General features: G+C 38.3%; 1 protein-coding gene across 1 annotated transcript; it reads right to left on the reverse strand.

Annotated features, from left to right (window-relative positions):
- Positions 1 to 601: 601 nt before the first annotated feature.
- Positions 602 to 25,182, reverse strand: LOC113050651 (zinc finger protein 644-like). Its single transcript, XM_026213849.1, has 6 exons — positions 25,062 to 25,182; positions 6,216 to 8,954; positions 5,515 to 6,057; positions 1,153 to 1,266; positions 953 to 1,058; positions 602 to 880 (listed from the first exon to the last, which is right to left on the reverse strand). Exons 2-6 carry the CDS (start codon positions 8,935 to 8,937, stop codon positions 667 to 669), a joined length of 3,699 nt encoding a protein of 1,232 aa, XP_026069634.1. The 5' UTR covers positions 8,938 to 8,954; positions 25,062 to 25,182; the 3' UTR covers positions 602 to 666.
- Between the last annotated feature and the right edge of the window lie 1,235 nt (positions 25,183 to 26,417).

A 26,417-nucleotide genomic window follows, 5' to 3' on the forward strand; every position in this document is an offset into this window, starting at 1 on the left:
TTCTTATATAATTCTTAACCATAATATATATATATATATATATATATATATATATATATATATATATATATATATATATATATATAAAAATATAATCATGTTGATATACTCTCTTAAAAAAAGGTTATACATTGTTTTTGTCAGTGTAATAAACATTACAGTAATTTGCAATAAGTCCTTGCAGCTATCTTTGAAGCTGACAAGTCAACATAAGTGCCATGTTCTAAACAGTGACCTCTGAATTGCATGATTTGGACAGTTTCTAAAATCTAGTTGCAGGATTTTAGTCGTGCGAGTCACAGCAGCTGAGGACTACAGTCTGTGACGAGAAACTGCCTAATGTGCACATCAAAGATCGAAATATAGCCGAACTCTACATCTATGTTGCAAATAGCATGCCCTTACAAATAACCAAAGATGGAGATAATAAAATAGGCAAATACACCAAAGAAAATAAAAAAAGAATAGTATGCAATATAAGAAAGTCTTTCATTTATATCATATATTATATTAGTATTCTGTATGTTTATATATATATATATATATATATATATATATATATATATATATATATATATATATATATATATATATACAGTATTAGATGTGTTTATGAACATGTGCAGAACAGGTGTACAGCGAGTGAAGCTGGTGTGTAAACGTGGCTTAGGAGACCCCCTCAGGCAGACTGAGAGGAGGGTTTGTATCCAGAAGCAGGTGCTCGGGGGGAGATGGGGAACACCGCTCTTTACACAGCGCAGAAACCTCCACCATACCTGCACCCACGCCGGGGATACTCGTGTGCATAAGATGCCTCTGCAAGTGCTTGATCCAGTCTTCCTGAATTGACTGAGGACCCTGGAAGATCAGATCGCAGAACCTGGGGGAAAGCAAGACCGATATGAGAACTCCTGGTAGTGGTAGGAGAGAGTGCAGGAGTGCTATAAAGTACCTGCAGGTCATTCTGTAGATCACTTCACAGGCCGCGCGTGAAGATGAAAACACCTTCCTTTTTGGCCCAGGCCTTGATCTCTGACTCTTCTGTTTACAACCATATGCTGTGAAACAAATTATGTCATTAAAATCAACAAAAAGCTGAGTAGCTGGATGATTAGATTAGATTAGATTGAAAGAGCAAGAATGAAACCCTACTTGTTCCTTCTAATAAGGCGATTTCCTTCCGTCGCGCATATGCCCGAAGATGATTAGACAGGCTGACAGCGCTGTGGAACGTTGTGTTGCAGTGGCTGCAGATCTTCTTATTGTCTGGATCACACATAAATAAAAAGTTAGAAGCTAATGAGCATTTAGATGACCTTGTGCTTTTTTTTTCTGTATCTGCTCTCCACTAATGACTGCTCTTCAAAAGAAAAAGCATGGTTATATGGCTACATGAGTGTGTAATATAGAAAAGGAATGCAGCAGCTTGAAGAAAATAAAACTGTGATTCCCCGAGTGTCATAACCTCCCACTCCATCTGTTTTCTAATCATAAAGATCGTCTGTGCACTCTGTTTTTGAGGACATGTAGTTATATGTTCTCAGTTAGTATCTGCACTCAGTTTGATGGTTTGCTTGTTTGTTTTTAGCTGCAAAGTTTGAAATGAGCAATCTGCTCACTTTGTATTTTTAAATTACATGTGTCATTTAATTCTAATCTACAACTGTTGTATGAATCAGGGGACACAGGAGGTAATAATACATGCTACAAATATTTCATGATCAAAAATATATTTAATAACCAGGGTTTGTAATAAATACTAAAATAATACAATAATTACAACCTAAGGCTGTCAGCTGATTAGAAATTTTGGTCTCACTTTATACTAGGTGACATAGTATACTTGGGTCAAGAAAACATTACTCAGGAACGATGTGTTTGTGTTCATGTTGTATTGCATAACTGCTGCTATTGAGTTTTGATACAGTTAGGGTTACTTTACAGTTAAGATTATGGCTAGGACAGGTTTCAGGCTGCGGTTGAAAGTATTAGGAGGGTCAACAGTGTAATTATACTGTAGATGTAACTACAGAAATGTATTATTACTATTATTATTATTATTATTTATTAATTTTTTTGCAGGTATTTTTATACAAGTACAATGTAAAACATGCAAGTACACAGTGAGTGCACTGTATCAAATAATTGGTTTAAGATTGCAACAGTTAGACACTTAATATAAAGTGGGTCTTAAATTTTGCTAAAATTAATTACATGATTCAATTAATTTCATCAGAATTAATTACATCATAATTGCATCAACAGCCACAATTTATTTCACAATCAAATTTGATAACTCTGTCAGAGGTAGATTTAGGAGTATTCAAGAATTCAGTCACATTTCTTTTTCCAATTACTGCTCATGCATAGATCAAAAGATTGCTGATTTTTCAGCATCTTGTACCATGAGTGCCACATTTTTAAAACAATTTAGTAAGTTAAGGTTTCCAGGCAGTGTCGTCAGACCACCAACATTGATCTAATACACGGCACTATGTTTTTGAACAAAATAATGTGTACGATGTCAACGTTATTTTTTACTCATCCTGTGCTATAGTGTCCGCTGGGCCTCTACAGAATTAGCAAATATGTGATTTGCATATAGGTAGTACTTTTCTTTATTATGGAAGTTACATAAGGGTCAAGGGGCATGAATTTTTAATTTGTGTTAGTTGTTTACACAATCATATAAAATCACTTATTTTATCGTACCAAATCAACATGTTTAATTGATAGCCCTAATACAAACATAACTGAAGATGGAAAAATACACATGAACAAAGTTTTTTTTTTCTAACTTGCATCATTGAACATCCTACAATAGTTGTTATAGTGCTCCAGTTCCAGCAGAACATAAAAAAACAGACCTGATTATTTGAGTCTGGTTGAACAGTCAAATCTAATTTAGTTAACACTGTATATCCAATTAAAATGAACAACCTGTGAAATTAATGTGATTTTTTTTTATTTCATTAATTAGATTTTTTTAATGTAATGAGAGTTTTATTTGGGTAGACATGAAACAAAAATGTGCAAATACAGCTGATGTGTTTCCAGTAGTACATAAAAGAACACTATGCATTTTACATTTGAATTTCAAAGCCACTTTTGATGACATTCATTCTTTTTGTACCTGCTACAATATTTCAATGAGTAGCAAACTTTCACCATGAACTCTCTGAATCTCGTGTTCCCTCTCTCTTTTAATGGCATCAACTGGCAACTTCAAGGTTACAGGAAAATAACTTTGTCTTTAAGTATGAGGCATCTGTCATACATATTTAATATGGAGTGTATGACTTAAATTGAGTTTTAAGGTGCACTGTAAATAATGAAGGCAGTAGAGGTGGAAAAACATATGAGAGCAGCTGTGGAACAAGACTGTGCAGTCATGCTACACTGCATTTATCATTTCTACCCATGCTAACTGTAACTATTTCAAATCAATGGTATGGCACTTAAGAAACTGCTTTATAATTTGCACTTCAAGGGCTATAACTATTAACAATAAACTAACAACAATAAAAACCCAATGTTATGTGAATAAAGATTGTTCATCACTGGATTATGACCCAGATATCTGAAACCTCACCTGTCAGTCACTCTCAGATTCTTTGATTCAACATCACTCGAAACAAGACAGATCACATGCTCAGCTGTCAGTGAACAGGCAAAAGCTACTTGTCATGGAGGGGTTTTGTTTTCAATAAAATTGCTCAGTATCAATGGTACCTCCAAGCTCTCTTTGTCAATTTACAATGCATGAGAAAAAAAACTGAAAAGAAATGAATGACCTTAATTAAGAGGCTAATATTTTTTCAGCCACTAAACTTGACGTTAAATGGGCATATGCAGTCAAATACATTAAAGGTACAATCTGTAAGATATTTGCAGTAAAATATAAAAAAACAGCTAGGCTTAATTTTGTCCAGCTGATTATTAACAGTATCTCTAATGTATTCAACTACTTGTAAATCATGAGAAAATTCCTATTCTAAACAATGACACGGGGCAGTGCAGTCAACAAAGGGGCTTAAAAGACAACAAATCCCATCATTCCACGCTCCTTCTTAGCATCATCAAACCACTCAATTGTTATTGTTTTGGTAGTGTGCTCTCTAGTGGCAGGTAATAGAACCTGTACCTTTAAGTATTTTCATCTTAAATGTGAATATGAATTTCTAATCCTTTGTACTTTGTACAAAAAAGTAAACCTGTGGCTCAGCGATCAAAAGGTTGTGGGTTCAATTCCCAGGGAACACAATTAGGTAAAAAATGTTAGCCTGAATGCACTGTAAGTCACTTTGGATAAAAGTATCTCCTAAATGCATAAAATTTACAACAAAGAAATAAACAGATATTAAAGTCATTATCCACTTAATTTTTTCTCTTGTAAACCATTAAATGCTGCAACCAAGTTCTAAGTCATGATAGTTGGTACATACATATAAAACAAGCTAATCATCTCAAATGTTTATGTTTTTATGTGGCAAAAAGGTTAATTCTGTCAGGCCGGCGACACACTGGTTGTGTGGCGCAAGCATCTCAGCCACGAGGCGTGTCGGTTTTTAATTCGGCTCCCATGTTAACAGGTTAGAGCTTACAGACTGCCTGCTCGAGCCGCGCGGAAAACGCGTGCATGCTAGAAATAGAACCGACGCCTATTTTTCACGCAACACACGCTCGTGTTGGAAGCGTTTCCAGGCAAAATATAATAGGAAAATGTGTTTATATGTAATTTTGTACACAAATACATATGAATTCATGATATTTTGATATTTGAAAGTCTAAAGGTTGACATAAATTCAGATATAAATGTAATTAAAAAATAAATAAATAATTATCGATTTTCAAATATTGCACCTGTCAAATATAATCTATTTCGCCGTAAATACTTTTGACGGTGTCCTTTATCAGTAGGCGTAGGTGTGTAAAAAAAAGTTGCTATTGTTGTCATGAAGACAAGAGCCTGGTCTGTCAACGGTCTCCCACTACAGCAGCAGCGCGCCAGCGCCGCGCCAGGCACGGTTCTGGTGTGTAAAGACACAGAAAACGCGAGGCAGCCACCACGCTTCTGGGACGCTTCAGACACGCGACGCTCACGCCACGCAGCCAGTGTGTCACCGGCCTCATTGAACTTCAACTTGAATGACTGGGGGTCATTATTAACCTGCTATTATTAACTAGTTATTAACCTGTTCACCTCTACACATTAGAGACACTTACACAAACTGAAGCTGATGGTGAAAGAACAAATACTGTAAGTACACATTAAATGGTTTGTCATTAATGTTTCTTCTTTGAGAGATTCAGTGAGACTAATAATGGCTTCAAATATCAAATAAAGGCACTTTAATGAGCCTTGTTACTAGAAGAAAAGCTGTAGTATTGGTGTCTGAAATAATTTGTTCGGAATTTCAGAGGAAGACATAAAATAGGTTTCCCTATGTAAATTAATATTGAATTAATTTGAACAGCAATGACACATGAATGAGTGAGTGTGTGGTTCCTAACCTTGGCTCCAGGTAGGATCCAGCTTCACAGATGATGTTCTCGGTAAACTGCCACTAGTGGAGGAGATGGTCGAAGGGGTCCTGGCCTCCTCTGAGTGACCTTCAACCTCCATTTCCTGCTCCATTTTCCTATTCCCGAGCAGATCCTCTAAAGTGCTAGATTGGACCTTATCTGTCCTCTTTTTCTCTCTGTCAACCTGGGGGGGTTTGATCATAGTCCATTCATCTGGTGTTCCAGTTGTACGATGGATCTTCATGGGAATGCCGGAGGATGTAAGAAATAGTCCATCGCTGCTGGCAAACTTTTGAGAGACAAAAGGTTTAGATAATTGTGGCCTGGAACCAAACACCTTCATGATGTTCATGTACTCCGTCTCATCCTGAAGAAGTTCCATCAGGATGCAGAGAGGAGACTTGCTAGCGCCTGAAATTGACTTGCCAATCCGCTTCAGGTGACCCCGCACATGATTGGAGAGGCCGGTCTTAGTGTCAAACCAGCCCAGGCACAACGGACAGGTATGCTCGGATTTAGACTCTGGCTTATCTGCCATGATGAAAGCACATAATTACTTTAAACGAATAAGTTACATGTAGAAATGCTTGTACACATACATAAATATAGCTTATGCATGTGTGATTTTAGTTTGAAAGCATTATCTAAAATCACAATGACTTGAACAAGAAAAGGTGAACAATAATCACCTTTTCTGATTCTGCGATTCACGGGGGGAATTCTTCTGCGTATGCGTGGCTGGCGGTCCTGAGATGCCACTTGCTCAGGTGACACCACATGACGAGCATCATAACTTAGCCCCACCCTATGTAAGTGTCCTCTCACGTGGTTGGACAAGCCCACCCCAGACTCAAACACTGCAGGGCAATAGGGACAGGACTTCCTGCCCACCAAAGTCAAAGGGTTGACAGAATTCTCTGTATAAGGGTCACTTTGCTGATAAACAACATGTTCAGAGTTATCCTCACTTATTATACTCTCAATACACTCCTCCTTCACTATAAATGTACAAATATCATCACTGTCTACCTCTATGCTATTGTCTGGATAAGTATCATTGGTATAGTCCGGAATGTTGTTGTTGAGAGGGATGAAAAAATCACTGGGGGTATTGCTATGAAACGGATCCAAAAACTCTTTGGTGCAGTCGCTGAAATCCTGAGCACATTCATAGTCATCTCCCTCTTGTGGTGCAGCAGAGTCCCATTGTGGAGACTCAGGCTCACATTTTGGAAGACGCACATGAGGAATATTGGCATGGGTGTTGCGGTACGGGATTGACATTTTTCTTTTCGAGGGCATTTTGTGCTGCAGCACTAAAGTACCACTGGTTGAAGGATCTTTGGGACAGCTCTCAGTGCCAAGGTTCAGACAGGCTGCTTTACTCACAATCTCTGTTTTGGTTGTAAGATGTACGTCAAAGCTGGAAAGATATTTTGTCCTCTTTTCAGAGACAGCGCTTTCATATTCTTGATTGTCTTCTTTGACATACGGGAGACCTGTTGTCACGTCTATTTTCTCTGTAGGCAGAAGGGATAATTTGCTTGGCTTGTCACTTCTCGGTGAGAATGGTGACAGCTTGTTTGCTGGGCTGCCAGGGCTCCATTTGATCAGCGAGGAGCTGAAACCATCACAGGCTTTTTGTGTTTCTGTGCTTCTCACATTAAGGCCAGCTGAGCCATTGGGCCTAAAGGGCAGCTCACCTCTGTCCTTAACAGACCGTTTCTCTGTGCTTCGAATCTTTGGCATCAGTAAAGATGAATCCTTGTTTTGGGGTTGACTCAATACAGCTTTTATGTGGTCATCCATATTGCTGTGTGGCTGAGGTTCATAATTCTTATAATTCTGCCCGTGGATAAGCTCCACATGCTTCTTGAAACTATATCTATTCTTACTTCTAAATGTGCAATTTTGACATACAAAAAAGTCACCTGTCTTGCCACATGTTTTGTGGTGAGCTGTGCACCCGTGTGCCTCCATTTCAGTCATAGTCATGTGATCACATTCCTCACAGCTATAAGACGGCTTCTCCATCACATTAGTTTTGCCAGGATGGACAAAAGTTTTGGGGCATTTCGTTCCAAGGACACACTGGGGACACTGAAGACAAGCTCTTCTTCCCTCGACATCTATCTTACTGAAACCTTTAATCTCTTCCATCAGCCTCTCCCTCCGCACCTGGTGGATTATCATGTGCTTTTGCAGAAAGGTTAGGTATCGGAAGGAACGCCCACACTCTCTACATATAAAGGGTCGGGGAATGTCTTCTTGTCTCACCTTATTATTCCTATCTAAATGATACATCATATGCCTATGCAAATGCCTCTTCTCCATGAAATTACAGTTGCACTTTGAACATGGGAAAAAGGACAGTTCCTCGCCTGTTCTTGTCTCTGTCTTTAACCGTGCCGATTTTTCACCCGTGTAGGTGTTTGTTTCTATGTCGCTGCTGCCTTCATCACATCTATCTTCCTTCTCGCTTGAAATTAGCTCCTGCACGGCAGCTGACTTGTCGCAGAATTTCTCCAGGCGCAAGCCGGCATATGCTTTCAAACTTTCTGGCTCTTTCCTGAAGGCATGTTCTTTGTTAATGGACGACTCAAAATCAGAGTCGTCGTCGGTTAGGGAATACTGGGATGCGTAATCAAAGCCATCATAAACCTGTCCTCCAGTGTCAGCCCTCTCCGTGGTGTGATTTTTACGCATCCTCTGTCTTTGGTTGGCAGGTTGAGCTTCATCAATCTCTACCTTTGTTCTTACTCCATCAACTGCTACACTGCTTTTCAACAGTATCTGCATGAACTTCTCCTGCAGGCCCCAGTTCAGACCATCACAGTCATCAGAGGAACTCTCTGACAACTCGGAATCAAAGTCCCATAAGCTCCCTGCTTTGATTCCCTTTCTAGCCAACAGTCGGCTGATTGGCCTGTTATCCAAGCCTTCCCCCACCAGAATATCTAAGGGGGCCTCAAAGTCACTGTTGTTTGATTCAGATGAGGCCCATGCGGGCCACACTTTTAGGGCGCACCCTTCTGTTTTCTGCCGGGTGTCTGATTGAAGCTCACTGGGAGGCGGTAACACCTCAGGGCTGGTGTCTGTCCCGGGCAGAGGGGACATGTCTTTGTTGTGGACGTAGGGCTCCTCTGAGGTACAGTGTGAAGCAGCTCCATTAACAAGTGCTCCTGAAGGCAATGAGTCGTTTGTGCTGGGGGCAGCAAGGACGCTACCACAGACAAATGGGTTCGGCTGGACTCCATTTAAAGGGTTTTGGTGACTGTCCAAGGGCAGGGGCTCTGGTGGATCCAAGCTGTTATTGTTGTTGCTGGAAGAAGATGTGCTTGTCAGCTCTTGAGTGTCATCAGAGGAAGATTCTACTTTGTCTTCCTCTACACTTTCTTTTACTGCCGCCATAACAGAGACAACACAGTCTGTGAAAGAGAGACAAGCAATCATTTTCAAGTCAGAATCTCCATATAACTACTTATAATGGTCAATGTCATGATGGACAGTATCCTTGATAAAAGACAAGAAAACACATGGGTGCCAAGTTGTCTTTGTATTCATGTTGACTTCATTTTCTTTCACTTTCAAGAAACTTTTCTAAAGTAATTTACATATATGTATGTATATAAAATATATATTATATTATATATTTTCCTGTATCTTATTTTTTTCTGTATGTTGGTTGGAACATAACTTTATAGGCCGCACCACATACAGTACTTTTTAGTGCTCAGATATCAATAAGCAGTTTTGTTATATAAAATATCAGATTCAATTTTAATTCATAACTTAAAACACAGACACCAAAAAGAGTTCAGGTCATTGTATGCATGATTTTAATGTATTTATGATTAAATTACTAGACCCTATGGGGAAAAAAATGCATCACAAATGCATATGTAGCATCAATAGAACCACGCTCTCTAAAACATACTAATGGTGGCCGAAAAAACATGGCCATCATTTTTTGCCACAATATGCATCTCAAACACCCACTGTCACCACTTTTTTTCCCCAACACATCACAACGTTAGCCCTGGAAGTCCTGGTGAGGAAGCTTAATTATGTGAACGCACCTCTGGGAACTAACCTTCCTGTTCCTTCCACCAAAGTTCTCAGTCACCAACTAAAATTGACCAATTTCCATGGGAACTAAGCACACCACCAATAAGATCATATTATTCCGTCTTATCACTCTCTGATGTGCCAAAGCACATCCCAGCACGAGACTGTTGTTACTTCAAACCTGACAAATTGGCACACTGCACACACATACACAGAGAGACAGACACACACATACACACTCAGGTAGAAACGCTCTCGTTCATGACTAGCCAGAGAAATATACCTCAGGTGTCATCAGCCGATCTAATTATATTTGATGGTTTTCAACAGCTCAACACCAACAAACCTGTGGGACAACAGGACTATGTTTAAAGGGTGTGTTAAAGGGGCCCAGGCTTGCTGTTGTCCTGCTAGGCCACAGTGTATGCTCTGAGGATTTGACATTCAGAACTAGCTGCTCTCAACAGGAAGCCGCGTTGCTAACAAAGTGTTAAATTCAGTGTTAATGAGTGGCTTCACTGTTACCACCTCCTAGGTAAACCTTCCGAGCTCCATATTCTCTCCATCTGTTGGGGTGTGAGGGGCTTTCAGAGGGAGAACAGACGCTCTGCATTTAAAAACGAACTTCACTGCAAACCCCTAAACAGCAGGGTGGCAAAGCCTCAGAATATGATTTTAGCTTTAAATTTACAGGCCTCATTAGCTTCCAGTTTCCACACTGATCTGTTCCATACATAACAAACAGGGTTCAACTGCAATGCGTCTTTTAAAAATTCATTCGCTTCTATTTACTTCATTTAGTCAATGTTAAAAGGCTGCCTTTGCCTTGCTGGAAGCTATTTACAAGGATTATGAGCTTAAATACATTTACGCTCGGCGCGGAGATCAATCTGAAGCGATTAGCTCTTTCTCTCAATCTTGCTCTAAATCTCTTTCTTCCCTCCTTGAAATATGCTCAGTAATGAACATGTTTGAATTTACAAACAACAATGAATACGAGGAGGTCCCCCTGTGATCAGTATAAATTAACTGCACAAGTAAAAGAGCACTTAACACTTAGACGACACACATATGTCATGTGCTCTCTCTCTCTCTTTCTCTCTCAGCCCCTATTCTTTCCATCAGCACTTGTTCTAACACTCGGGTTGCACCTCATCTTGAGGTTACTGCTGAAAAAAATAAGAGGTGATAATTGCATATTATCATTACACATTATTCTGGATCCCCAGAAGGTAAACTTTTCTTGGATGTTTATTAATCATAGGAGAATACAAACTACTTATGTTCCGTTTCGGAGCTTCAACTTTTTTTCCACCTACTATGGATTTATGATGGTGACAAAAGGCCAAAAGTTGAAAGTATATGTTCCAAGAATACAATTATATGGTGAACTACAAATGCAAAGAACCATAATGTATGTTCTATATGAGAGCTGAAGAACTAAAATTGATCTCTATTTAAAAATAACTTCCTAAAGTAGGGTGAAGACATGGACCTACTGTATATTACACTTTTCTTATGCAAATGTAAGCTATGAAACACAAATTGGTTCCCAAAACACTCCAGACTCATTCAACTGAATGAAGCCATGAAACCTCTTGTAGTTTTCTCAGACTCTTCCCCTAAAAGGGAGGACTAAAAACCAAGTGGGGCAAGTCATTCAGAGCAGTTATCGGTCTATGTGAAACGGCAACATGCCCAACTCCATTTCACTTTATCTATTCTCTCTCTCTCTCTCTCTTTCTTTCTTTTACCTGTCTATTTCCCCATCCACTCTTCCTCCTTCACAGGAAAAAAAAAACACATCTAAACAAAGGGGGGAGGCCGTGGCCCCTCAAGTACAGAGCAGAGAATCTTCCTCGGTTAATGGGAGTTATTGATTTGTTTGACACGCTGTGAATTTATGAAGCCGCCTCTCAAGTGTGAGAGACTAACAAAGCACAGCTGTGAGCAAACAAACAGGTAGCTATTCAACCTGACACCTCTCAGACACTGAGGAGAGCCCGTCCTTTCTCTTCTACTCTTGCCATGCTGAAGAAAAGCGTTGAGATCGACTCAAACAGTCTTGTGAACACAAAGTAGCAGTGACAGGAGCTGGGTTTGCTGGGTTACACAGCACATGCTACAGCTGACGGGACAAGAGATGTTCTGGGGAATCCTCATATATTTGGGAATTTCATATTATATTTTGTCATTATTTATGATGAATTTAATGACTTGAATGAATTAGAATTTGTGAAATGTGTTCAGAGGTCTCAGTTAATAAGTCTGTTTAATAAGTCACTGTTTAATAAGAAAGAAGGATTGACCACTGTAGTAACCTTTCCAGATAAACACTCAGTGTTTATAGTTTTGGCAGAAACTGTTATCCAAAGTGACTTAGACTGCATTTAAGTTATACATTTCTTCCTTGAGAATAAAAACCTTCGCACCTCCAGCAGCACACTGTACTGTCTGAGCTATAGGAAACCAAATACACATTGGAGAGCCGTCAATTGTTGCACACTATTTGTAGCATACATTACAACCCTTGAAAAATGTTGAGTACATTTTATTCCTCCCTCTTCCTCTTTCATTTGCAAAAGAAACAAAGATGCACGGAGAGTAGCAAAGATCCAATTTATTTTGAACACTGTGTGGAAATTGAGGGCTCAGCCATAATTCTGCTTCAACACACAATCTCCACAGACCACGGGGCAGCTACCTTAAAGATCTCTCTGTCTGTGTCGAACAAACCGCTGCTTTACCAGGACCCAAGGCTGCCAACTCTAACGTATTGGTTGCCACTGCACCGCAAAAGGTGTATTTTCCAGGGGTTGTCATTCACAGCCAAGGTGATGCAACGTTGCAGCTTTGTTAACTATCCCAAAATAAATAAAAAAAACAGTCCACACAAATTTGCCTCTGGATTTCAAAACAAAAGAGCGCATCCTTCCTTTACCCAAATTAAATAAGCATCAACACATACTGAAAGACTCAATCTCCAGCTCTCCTCAGTACTCTTTCCTAAAATAGAGCGAGTGAAACACCTGCTCCTCCTAATGGTAGATTTAGGATCGGGGAGAGGGGAAAGGGGGGTCACTGGGCATGATAAAAGGGGACAGGGAGTGAGTGACAGTTGGGTTAAGACAGAAGTCATGTTCAATAGCAGGTAAGGAACATCAAAAGGCGAGTTCACAGGAAACCTATGCAGCCTTATCTAGAAGAAGGATTTTCTGTTGTGTGAAGTAGATTAGTGGTGCCAGAGCTGCTGACATGGCCTCGTTTGCTGCTCTGTAGTGTTAGAGGAGGATTAAACCATATAAACTTTGAAGCCTTAAACAATACCTTTCAAAATTAGACAGATTAAGGGAGGGGATGTCTGATGGGGATTTCCCGTGGCTTTGTCAGTTTAAAACTTCGCTTTTTTTAAAAAGGGAGCGAGAGAGCAGGGGGAAAAAGCTGAGCAGATCTGAGGTTTCGGTTTTAATGAGGGCGCACTTATTGTGAGGCAGGCAGTGGGTGCGAAGTAGTGCAGGTCGACAGGCCCTTAAACCAGTAGCCACTCTCTCACATTAAAGAATGATGCAAAGAGTTTGTCACTTTAGAGAAGGGGGCGAAAGTTTTCTGGGAGTTGCATCACTGAGATAGTTTTACACAGTGGCACATCTCTTGAAAAATAATCATTGATTGTTGCACACTATTCTGTGTAAAATATGAAAGCGAAACGCCATGAAATATACTTTTTCTCAGGTCATGAGTTGTAGGTGCTTATTCAGCTGCGTTGTACGGTGTTGACTTTTCTTTATGTGAAATCTGATGATTACTGGATATCGGATTTAAATACGGCAGGGCTGCACGGGCACGTATCTACCGCTGTGATCGAGGGCAGACTCGCATGCGCTCGTCTTGCTTGACTAATGCGGAAGAAAAAAGCTAACGTTGTCGCTGCCGCTTTGCTGAAGACACGTGACCAATCAGATGAAAGCACGTCAGTGTCAACGCTTGTCTACACGCCGAGGACGGGATCAGGTCTAAGCGTGAAGACATCAATACGCTTAAATTTGGAGAAATGTCAAGTGCCGCAGGTTTCAGGATGAAACAACTTTTATTACCTTATCTTAAAATGTAATGTGCCGCGCAAGCTAAAACATGAGCAAAATAATAAAAGCGAAGAAAGTGGAAAAGGGCAAAGAGTGGCAGAGGATTCCTATCTAAATCAGGACCAAACTGCTGGAAGTAAACCCATTCAAACTGATTTTTTGAACCAAAACTTAATCTAAAATAACACTGTGCTTATAAAATAAAATTAAAAAACGACCCGTTCTTAACCACACAAAGCAAAGCTTGCACTTTCTGGTCCGTCTCCCCCTGAACAAGCTCCCTTAGGATATTAAAAAATCATCACATTTTTATCAGTCCCTGCTGCTTGTCAATGGTATCTATTAAAGCTGAATGAGGAGGCGGAGCTGCCTCCAGACTGGTCATTAACACCACTCAATCAGAGCAACTCCCAAATATATCAAAGAGGAAGCTGCATGCGTGCAGAAGAGGTAGGGGGTGTGCTCGGTAGCCTGAGAAAGGCCCCATGGAGAGATGTAAATAACCTCCCGAGAGACTCCCAGCGGGCTGTAAAGAAGATGCTAGCTGGGAGACGGTGGGAAGCTAATGAGTAGAACAGTAAATGTATACAAAAGACAGAAGGAGAGGCCCTCCTTCTTTATTCCAATTAAGATGCTCTTATCAATAACAGGGCGCCGAAGCCACTTTCCTCGCTGCACCGTCTGGTTGTACACAACATGCGGCACTCCATAAAGTAAAAATGCAGCTGACCAAACCAAAAGTGAAAAATGTTGCCGTTTGATCAACAACAGATCAGGTGATATTCATTTAGCAGATGCTTTTATCCAAAGCAACTTACAAATGATGACAGTGTTAGCAATCAAAAACAACTAAAAGAGCAATGCTATAACAAGTCTCAGTTAGGTTAACACAGTACACATAGCATGGGCTTTTAAATAATATAATAAATAAAAACAAAACAGATAGAATAAAAGCTAGTGTTAGAGGTCTTTACACACACACAATTGCATAATTAATGAAAAGAAAATAGAATACAAAAAGATTAGAAAGGTAGTTAGATTTGTTTTTTTTTTTTTTTAAGGAATAGAATTAGAATAGTGAGAGTTAAAGTTAGAGGGTCAAATAAAGATGGAAGAGATGTGTTTTAAGCCGATTCTTGAAAATGGCTAAGGACTCAGCTGTTCGGATTGAGTTGGGGAGGTCAATCCACCAGGAAGGAACATTTAATTTAAAAGTCCGTAAAAGTGACTTTGTGCTTCTTTGGGATGGCACAATCAAGTGACGTTCACTTGCAGAACGTAAGCTTCTAGAGGGCACATAAGTCTGAAGCAACAAATTTAGGTTAATTGGTGCAGAGCCAGTGGTAGTTTTGTAGGCAAACATCAATGCCTTGAATTTTATGCGAACAGCTATTGGAGGCCAGTGCAAATTGATAAACAGAGGTGTGATGTGTATTCTTTTTATTTTATTTTTTTACTTTTGAACTATAAACAAACAAAGCTTGGTGTGAACATAAGCATTTCAGAAACATATGTGAGCAGGTCTATTGGAAACAGAATTTTTTCAGCAACAAGTTGTAACAAATACCAGGTTTTAATACTTAATTTTAATGGAATCTCAGCAAAACTTTCTGCCAGGATGGACTCAGCACAATTCAAAAGTTAACTGTGGTTCCACACAAAAGTGCAAAACAAGGACTGTACTTAAATATAAATCCAATATAATTAAGTCGCTATTAATATTATTATTATATTTACATTTAAATCCATTCCATGTGTGGACAGAACTATTACTTCCTACTGGTCATTACCTCTGATGAACAAACAGATGGCTCTGGCAACTCAACATTTTGCCAGACATTCTATAACACAATGACATTAAATAAATATGTAAAAACAAAAGGAATATATAAATAAAAATAAAAAATGATACAGAAAAAAAATAAAAAAACAAAAGAAATTTAAAATAAATATCAATATAAATATGAAAAATAACAAATATAATAATGGTAATATTTAAAATAAATAAAATAAAGATTTATGTGTCTGTGGACAAAAGTAAAATTTCTTAGGTTAAAAATGAATGATAATTGATGCTTCCATTCTTCTATTTTCATACTCCGGTTGTACAGAGTATCAATAAGCAGAATTTGAGTGTAATTAATGACAGCACAGGTAAACCAATCACACACTCATCTAGACTCTTAATACCACAGATAATTCAGAGATTTCTTCCTGACAGAAATGCTTTATAATCACACATCACCCAGCAACCTCTGTTCAAAGCTCTAAAATATCACATCCAACTTCAGGAATAATTGGAAAATGTAATGAGATTGGTGAACCACAACCTTGAAGGCTTTGACAAGAAAAAGGTTTTGGGGTCTTGAGTTAATTTCTCAGGCAAACTTTTGCCTTTACCCTTTTAATCGATAGAAACAGTGGAATTAATTTTGGTTAATTGGTGCTCAGTAAGAGACACCCTTCAGCGTCGATAGAACATTCTTACGGCCCTGGTCCTATTGATTTTGGAATCTCTTGTAGGCAATTACAAACGTCTGTTACGAAGGATTCTGTTCCTATACAGTTCTCATATTTTTAAATACAAGAATCTGTGATAACTGGATAAGAGACTTCAAATAAAACTGGTATTAAATGAGTATGTAATTTTACTCAATACTTACTTACTCATGCATACAAAAATCAAGCAATATTCAATGTAATTTTCAGCTGTTCATTTAAGACTAAGTAACATTGTCATATTGTTATCAACATTGCATACTGACACAACTACAATTATTTAAAAATAGACTATAAATGGCATAGATGTTAGTAAATCTTCAGAGAGAAGCATTCGTATCTATTAACTGCAACCAAATGTAGCACCCTACAGAGCATTAGTGATCAAATCCTGGCCCCTAGTGGTGGAGTCATCAGTGTGAGATGATCTGGAGCCTGAGGCTGCTGCAGTCTGTTTGTGGTGAGCTGAAAGATTTTACGTGTGTAACTTCCCTCATAAAGTCTTTAATAGGAAGATGTGTTCTCATTTGCTCATCCATGGTGTGGAAAACTGACTGCCGGGACACCCATGCCATATCTGTTTCAAAGTTGTGAGAATTGCGCTAAGAGAGAGGCATGCTCTTGACTTGGAACGAGCCTAACGGGTGACAATCACATCTGTCAAATAATTCTGGCACACATCCCAAGACAAACTTCAGAGACAAAGATATCGTTTGAATGCCGAACGCAGACAGGTTAACATTTTTCCTGCTATCATCTCGACTCTGTTGGATCATTGTCCAATTACACAAAATTATTTTGGCAGTTTTGCTAACACAACATTATACCCAGATTCCCCTTTTTTGTCCTTTATCTGCAGGGCTGCTAGAGGAAGATGAAGGTTGCCAGGTTTCCAGGCTGACAGGAAGTAGCTATGCCTGTGACAAGCGTAACTGACAGCTCTGATTTAATTTGACTGGTGATCACACCCAGCTATAGTATCAGAGCAGTTCACACATCTGTGCCTCAGCTCAAGGTGTTGAGACATGCCACCAAATATCTGGAACATTACACGCACCCCTGGTGCTGTGTACAGGCATCCAGAGCGCTGTCGCTCCAGCTTTCCAGCAACATGAGCGCATACACAAATCTAACATTCGCCTTTTCTAGCCTAAATCTGTCAGCATTTAATCTCCTTAATTAAACTTCCACAAGCTTATTAACAATTTGCAATGATTAGTAACATTATTACAATTTGTGACAATACAGAAAACAGAAGACACCAAATTGTTATTCTTTTAGCAATATATTTGGTTCCTACTAGTATCTACCAAACATTGGTACCCTGTAGTTTTTTATGTGAAATTTTAGGTTATTGCTAGGATTCACCAAACACAGCGGTTTAATCATCTCATTTAAGTAACAGAGCTCATTACATTCTAATATAGAGATGAGTCTGGTGGCTGTAATGAGAGATCATGCTAGAGGTTAAATGATATGGAATGAGCAGCTAATAGTCAGAGCATAGCACTGGATAAATAGGCCTCTCTCTCTCTATCTCTCTCTCTCTCATGGCCTCTTCCTCTAATAGATTTATGCAGGTCTCAATGTTCTGGCTAGATCAACAGCTTACTGAAATATCTCTCCGGCCCAGCTGCAGTAGTGCTGGCTTGCTAATTCAGGCCAGTGTACTTCCATTAAAACAGTCCCCCGTGTCTTCATTTAGAACACTGCGAACTGGGAGCCCAGCAAAAACAAGGAAAACGGGACCAATTTTTATAATTCTGCACATTCTAGAATTGTCTCGGTGCAAATATTTGACCTTGGTGAGTGGCACATAATCAGTTTGTTTGAAAATCAGCTCAAAGTATTTTCATTTACTTGGTCTTGCCGTGTAAACTGTCTTCACAGGACTTGATCATGTATTTGTGGAAATGCGGGTTGCAGGTTGAATGTGCCTGAGCCCTATTACCAGATTCGACGGTGCATACGTGAATTGTGCATTTTAATATTACAAGCTCTCTGAAATTCTTGATTCTGACTGGTCACTCACTAGATCCAACAGCAAAATAATTCCAAATAATGATCATTGTCTATGGCAAGACTTTATAATTTGGGAATGAGCACACCTCATTTGTCCTCATTTGTCTATAGTCACTATAAGTAAACTAAAAACACAACTTAAAACAATATTTAAGTATCTGTGCAATAAGTGGGAGGTAAAACAGTCATTATACCTTGCTTGAAAAGCTTTTTTTTTTTATTATTGTAACAAGTTACTATTGTAGATAATATTAATAGACATGACTGTGAAGTGGAAATGACCATGAAATCTTCTGAAATCTATGAAACAATGTAATAATGCTTCATCTCAGCTATAAAACTAAAAAATCTGCCCTCAGCTTTATTTTAAACTCCAATAAAAAAGGTAGATATCTTTGTGTTCTGGCCCCCATTTACCCAGTGTCTAAGGTAACAAAGCAATCAATATATGTATGATCACTGTATGCAGAAGTGTGTGTAAGAACAGCTTTATTGTGAAACTATGATTAGATAATTTAGAATGGAAAAACTGAGTTGCAAATAACTGATTATGCAAACCATAATAAGGATACTTAGAACATATGAAAGTAAAAACTAAAATTATACAGTCCCATATTTGCAATAACAGCCCACAAACACCAACAATGTGACATACTGGGTTATATTTCCAAACTGTCCTTGCTATATAATAATAGTATAAACAACAGTTTTTATTAAATAAATAATCAAGGGTGACATTTTAAGTGTAGATAGTCTGTGCGTCACGGCTGACAAGTCACATACTTGCTAGTCAAACATCTGACTAGTGAGCAAATGAAAAAAGTGAATATTGACAGGGTTAGCAGAAGAAGAAAAAAAGAGTTTACTTTGGCACTCAAAGTTGTCATGCAGCAAGACGAAGTTTGTGCATCTGATAAATTGACCAGTGGAGGTTAAGAAGGATTTATCAAAATATTGTGGCGGGAGGTTTCTTTGCTGCAGCGTGCAAAAGCACCGTGCACAGATTCCCTCCGATCAAGGCCGCGTCCATTGCCTAACAGTGATGCGCAGGTTGATCCAAAGTGAGCGGGTGGCTGTGGTCGGGTCGTTTGAAATAATGATGCCAATTAAATCTTTGTAATTAATATAGTACTAGACACAATTTTGAAATACATATGCCTACACTTTATTGGCTGAATGAGCCGATTCTACCTTTTTTGAGCATACTAATACTCTAATGAGAGTTAGTTGGCATGTAGTTGCAAAGTTGATTATAGTTGATTGATTAAGGGGACCATTAAAATAAAATGTAACTGTGACGAGTGGGGCGGGGCCGAGAGCTGTGGGAATGGAGTGAGGCCAGTGGAGTGATTGGGAAATGACGAGAAGGACGAGAGAGGACCAGGCCTGGGCTTTATTTTTTGTTTATTTTTCGCGCTGTTTTGTGTTTATTTTGTTATTAAAACTTTGATTTGAAATGTCGCCGGTTCCCGCCTCCTTCTTCCCATGATTATGGAGTTTTTTATAGTGTTACAGTAACCATATAAAACACTGCATTTTCAGTTGGAGTATTAAGCTCAATTAAGCTCAATTAATTAACATTAGCTTCACAGGAAACACTCAAATAACACTCACAGGGTTTATACAGAGATTCTTAAATTGAATTTACTACCTTTTACTACCTTTTACAACCCCGTGGAAACCCTGACTCAACATTTAACCACTCACAAGCTGTAGTAAAAGATACTGTGCAGATCTTAAACAATGTTGAAATATGATACAGTCCATTATACTGTAAATTAAGTAGATTTAATATGGTGTAATAAATTGTGTAATAAATAATCATACTCTTAAACTTAATATTATATTATTAATATTAATAAATATATTAATAAAATAAACAATATTACAAATCATAACTCCATAATCCATTGGTTACGCAGTAGGCTGATTCAAGGTCCTTGTGAGAACATTTTAATGTTTTCACAGAAGAATGATACACGCTGACAAAGTACACGCTTTTGAAATTAAAACCAATAAATACATTCATTTAAATTAAATACACTTTTAATTTAACAGAAAACATGCTATTGAAAATAAACAGTTGAGATAAAGCTGGCAAAGTGTTGTTTTCAGTAGTTTTGACTTGAATTTGAAATCTAATTTCTTAATAAATTAATTTATAACACACAGTTTTATTACACAACTTCAATGGGTGTGTCTTGTTACAGATTAGACAAATATTTTTGATAGTGGTTTTAGCCACAGAACTATAACTGAACACATACTATAGAAAATTAAACCAATACATAATTTAGTTTAAAATACAATCTTCTACCTCAGCGTCAAAGGAAAATAAAAAGAGGCAACTGATATAATATTTAGTTTAATTGTAATGGCTGTATATATACACATTTCCCTGAACTAAGATTATTCTGCGGCTATTATTATTCTTAAATGAAAACGAAAGGAGGCAGTGGTGTTTGATATCCTATCCGAAGTCCGACATTTTTTCGTACTTTGTATTGAGGAACGCAGAAATGCAGAAAGCAACAGGTCTGGGGGGAAAGTAGTTCCTGGGTAGCCATGGGCCGGTATGAGATTTTTACGGTATGATAACCTTAAGCAAAAATATCACGGTTTCATGGTAAAGTTATTACAGCTCTGAAATGTGTTATTTTTAAACAACTGGGTAAAACATATATTTTATATACACAATATATTTTGATTTTGAGCAACATGCTGAATATTAGAAAGAGTAGAATTTGTTTATTTTTTTCTTTGTTTCCTATAGAGAAAAAAATTCAAGACTGACATCTTTATTTAACCTAAATCTGTAATTAGTTATTTAATTTTAGTTATGTAATTCATATACATATAATTTATATAATTTAATATCCTTTAGTTCTATAATAATAACCATACACATAATTTGATTTAATAATAACCCAGTTTGAAGCAAAAACAGAATGTTCTGACAAGCTTTGTGAAATTATACCATGTAAACATTTCAGAAGACAGTCAGCTCCCTTCATAAACACATCCATATAAACACCCAAATCAATATTGAGGATTGTCTTCCAATAGTATGTGCATCATGAACAGCGAGTGATCTGCCTGCTACAATATTTTTCTCTGTGCATCTTCAGCATCTCTGGGCTGTGTTAATGGCCATTAACAGACTTCATATTATCACATAAATTACATTGTGAAAGTCCAGAACAGAGAGTTGTCTAAAGGCAAAAAAATGTCTGGTTGCCGATCGCGTAAAGGCCAAAGTATACTTCGGCCATACGCGCACCGTCGGCATTAGGTAATTCTCATCATCAAGAGGGCTCACACACATCCGTGCACCCCATGGTACTGCGCATGTTGAGTTGAGTATATACTTTTGAAAGCTGTGCAGACATGGCTGTGTGCGAGACGGAAAGGAACACTGAATGTGAAGTGCCCAAGCCTTAAGTTCGGCCATTCTACACCGGCATTCTATGTTACTCTTCTTCGACCTCCTTAAAATACACTGCACACATCTAACTATTTAGTTTGAACTGTTCCAGAACAGTGCTGTAAATAAAACTTAACCACTGATTTCTAGTTGTATCCTCTTTTGGAAGGCCAAACTAAGTATTTTCGCTTTCACAACGATGGCGGCAGCGGCAACAGTGAGAATAAAAGTTATGCCTTCTTTCTTTGCGTGAAAATTTGAATGGTGTTATGCAAATCTTCCCACATCGTGACATGGGGAAGTGTTAGAACGAGCCATTTTAGGGTGGTGTGGTTGACTCTTAAATTTTATAAAGAATATCTCTTTGGATATGAGACTTTGATTTGGATTTTCTAGTATTTGCAACTTTACAGATCTGCTTTATGCACCAAGAGCTTGTAACACTCCAAAGAGAAAGGAAAAAATTTAATTGCATCGTGCAATCACCTATGAAAGGCTTTGTGAGCTTTTTGCTCAATTCCTTACATTTAAATAGCTTTTGCTTTGTTGCAAGTTTCACGACTATTACCACCATTTAAATGTTGTTGCATGAATCAGTAACATGACACACCCGTTAATATTGGGACAGAAGAGTGTATTTATCAGAAATAAATATGTGTTTGTTGCCATTTCAATATCGTGCATCATTTTATAGTTCTGTACATGAGACCAGCATGTAAATTTTGTTCTATGAACCATTAACAAGAAACACCCTTTAAAGTAGACATGTCAAACTTTGTGTATTTTTTATTTGTTTATTCACATTTTTTTTATATCAAGCTCAATCGAAGCAACTGCAATGTTTTCCTCTATGGGGCCGTGTACTGCAAACTCTTTGGGAAGCTTCCAGGGCTTTTTCTCAGTTTTTACAATACAATAGCTTGTGTTGTGTTACACTTCAGAGAATAAAAAAAAATGTCAGACTGTGTATTTTTAATGAATTGATTCACATTTTAAACTCCTCTAATTGAGTTTCTCAATTTTTACGTACATTAATTTATTTAAACTTCTGAAGGACAAACTTGCTCAAGACAAGTGAACTGCACAATCTCTAATGGTTTGCGAGCTTTTTCTCAATTGTTCCATTTCAATAGCTTTTGTTGTGTTAAGTTAAATAAAACCAACAACCGTTTGAATTCTTTCGTGAACCGTTTTCTTCAATTATTGGATCGAACTGTCCGGAAGAACCTGTTCGCGGAAAAGAACCGAACTTCCCATCACTGCTGGTGATCCGAAAACCAATGCAACCAGATCTTGACTCAAGAACGAGTCAATCTTTCGCTCGTTATCTGGCTCGGCTCGGTGTTCATCTTCAGTTCATCTTCACAGCAGTTCAGTCAGTGTACTGTTTAAGTAAATGAATTACTCCATAATATAGGTTTGTTTGAACTCAGAGGGAGTGTCAGCCGCATTAAAAAAGTTAACAGCTTAAGTCATTTGTGGATTAATGCTTATTGGAGATGCGAACCGTTTCAAACTATTTAGTTCGATTTTGTGAACTGGTTCAAGAAGATCCGGTTACATCGAGTGATTCGTTTGCGAACCGGATATCACTAAACTGCAGTGTTTTGAACTCGCTCACAACAGACACAGAAGAGAAGACCACACTGAATAAAGTTGTAGTTTTTGCTATTTTTGGACCAAAATGTATTTTCGAAGAATTCTAACTGACCCTCTGATGTCACATGGACTACTTTGAAGATGTTTTTATTACCTTTCTAACCATGGACCGTATACCGTATACACACATTTTCAATGGAGGGACAGAAACTCTCGGACTAAATCTAAAATATCTTAAACTGTGTTCCGAAGATGAACAGAGGTCAAAGGGTTTGGAACAACATGAGGGTGAGTCATTAAAGGGGGGGGGGGGCTTGGGGGGGGTGAAATGCTCGTTTTCACTCAATATCCTGTTAATCTTGAGTACCTATAGAGTAGTACTGCATCCTTCATATATCCAAAAAGTCTTTAGTTTTATTATATTCATAAGAGAAAGATAGTCTGTGCCGATTTTTCCTGGAAAAACACGACCGACTGGAGGCGTGACGTGTGGGCGGAGCTAAAGAATCACGAGCGCCAGTAGGCTTTTGCGTTGAGAGCGTTTGGAAGTTGTGACATTACCGTGAGGGAAAACCCATCATCCAAAACAAACCATGGCTTACAGTCAGATTCAGCCGTTTATTTATGATCCAGAATCAGATCCAGAGGCTGAAACTGAACGAAAGCAGCAGCAGCAATGACTCGCTCCGAGCGGGGCTCGAACCCGGGTCTCCGGCATGGGAGGGGACGCACTAACAAAGGAGGCAGAGATATTTGAAGCAGTTTTACTCACCGCCTGCGGTTCCAACACACGATCGTGACCCTTTTTCGTTGGGATTGCATCATCCTTAAGAAATAAACGATACACAAATCCATCGTCAAACTGGGCCTTGTGAACAAGCATCTTCGAAATGCAGGGAACAAACAAAAACACTTGCACAACTCCGTTGATGCTCTGTAAGAATAAACTCCATCCACTGGTCCCTTAATGCCGTTTTTTTTTTTTTTTTTGGTAATCTGTGCAGGGTTGTCTTACCCTGGCAACCAAAAACACACTTCTTTTGTGACTTTTCGCGACGCTCTCGCTCTGATCAGTGAATCGCTCTGATCAGTGAAATGTCTGTGCTGCTCAGCCTCGCTATACGGGAGCGTGCGCTCTTCCGGCAGAAGTGCCTTAGGACCCATATAAGGAAATTCCGTCACACAGAGCCATACTCGAAAAAAACTTTCCGAAACTTGTGACAAACCGGAAAGAGTATTTTGGGAACAAAAATACTCCTTCAAATGTACAACTTAATTTTTTAAACTTTGTCCATGTTTAGCATGGGAATCCAACTCTTCACCCCCCCCCCCCCCCCCCATAATTTTCCTTTTTGAGTGAACTATCCCTTTAAGGCAGACTAAAACAATTAAAACACATTGTGTGTGCTTTTCTATATTTGAAAACAATTGTAACACATTATGTTTCTTGTCCTTGTGCTTCTTTAAATCGTTAAATAATTACTGAAGATTTGCGAGGCTGAATCTCTGACAATTGACAAACGTCACACGTCAAACCAACTTTATATCTGTCTTGTAAAAGTGTGTATGAAGTGTTTATCAGAGGAAAGCGAGAAACCGCGCGAGTGCGCTCAGATGGCAGAGAAGTGTCTAACTTTTCCCCAAATATAATACTATTCAGAGCTGACAACGGAGGGCTGAAATGTTAGCTTGCGCAATTCGTGACTGGCACGGTGTTGACATACCTGATGCCCTTGTATTAGCTCTCGTTCCCATACGAGTACTCATGCCACTTTTCCCATCTCTCAACACGGTTAAACACACATCCGGTAAGGGAAGATGTTCGTAAGTTTTAAACCTACCTTTCTAGAGAATGACAATATAACATAGGACAAGTTTGTCATGGTACTTGATTACAGTCCTTTTTTCCATCATCCATCCATTACAATGTCGCCATTTTGCTTAATATTCTGCAGGTTGAACTAAAACTCCAGGAGGGATGTTCGGTATGCGCGTTCACAAATCACGCCATATACTACGACTAAAATAAACGCTGACATCCTTTCAAAGAGAAAATGGATAGTTAAAGGCGTGTTATTTTTCACGGGGAAGGTATATTGGGTCTGTATAAAGAGAGGTGAAGTGGAGACAAACTGTAGATCCCCCGCTCGCAATATAGATTATTCCACAGACAGAGGGTGAATTCTTCTTAAGGTGAACTTAATGCTGGTGTTGAAAAAAATAAATAAATTATGAAAGATGGTGGAGGGTGGACTTGCACACCTAGCGATGTGATGAATAATGGAATGTTTTTTTTTTTTTTGTCAGTGGTTATTTATTGTTGGAAACTGTACCCATACTTTAGTTGTAAGTTGTTTGATAAAACCATACACAAACAGTCTTGTTTATATGCATACATACAGTACTGAATTCCTGAATTGCATTTTTAGAGATATGATAGATAGTATTTTGCAAATCAGTATCATTAAGAATTTATCAAATGTCTTTTAAAACACATATCTCTCCTTTATCGAATTTAAATGTAAAATATTATTCCATGACATTGTTAGGTGATCAGATTCCAGTTGGTTTGTTTTCATTTTTTAAGAATATTTTTGAGCCATTAGGCACTGATAGAAAGAAACAATGCTAAATACAAATATTAACATGCAGTTTACAGTAGGCCTATAGTTGTGCATAGCCTGATCAGTGTGTTTGTCTTATATTCAAGAAAACTCTATTTATTTTTTGCAGGAAATGCATCTGTTATTTGGTAGAATTGCAGATGGGCAGGTTGTGTGCTATCTCCAAATACCATAAACAAAGCTATGCAAGGTAAAAGAAAGATGAAGTGGTGTGTTTTTCCAGTTGAACATCACACGTTTTATGTTAAAGTGTTTTTACAAGCATTTATTTAATATAGTTGTTGGCACTTGTAGTTAGCTTAACTTGGTTGTAATCTTTTCTTCTTCTTCTTCAAATGTGTTTGACAACTGAGCTCTGGGTTCAGAGAGCTATGTGATTAAACAGTGAAATCAAATGAATATTGTAAAATAAATGCCTGTCTGTAAAACTAAAACCAACACTTACAGTTTAAAAATATCTGGGTCAAATGATGGAGCACAGAACATTAAACCCAGGAAAGTTAATTCATCTGGAAGATGTATTTTACGTTTCAGACAAAATATCTAACTTAACTTTAGGCCTCTGTTTTCAGA

Source organism: Carassius auratus, chromosome 31, assembly GCF_003368295.1.
Source record: "Carassius auratus strain Wakin chromosome 31, ASM336829v1, whole genome shotgun sequence".
Classification (NCBI taxonomy): Eukaryota; Metazoa; Chordata; class Actinopteri; order Cypriniformes; family Cyprinidae; genus Carassius; species Carassius auratus.

What these genes read in the sequence shown, in the direction of transcription:
- LOC113050651 (XM_026213849.1), bottom strand. Translation starts at nt 8,937, where the DNA reads ATGGCGGCAGTAAAAGAAAGTGTAGAGGAAGACAAAGTAGAATCTTCC. An exon ending in CGCCTTATTAGAAGGAACAA is followed by an intron (nt 1,059 to 1,152) that starts GTAGGGTTTCAT and finishes TTTGTTTCACAG; the next exon opens with CATATGGTTGTAAACAGAAG. An exon ending in ATCTACAGAATGACCTGCAG is followed by an intron (nt 881 to 952) that starts GTACTTTATAGC and finishes GCTTTCCCCCAG; the next exon opens with GTTCTGCGATCTGATCTTCC.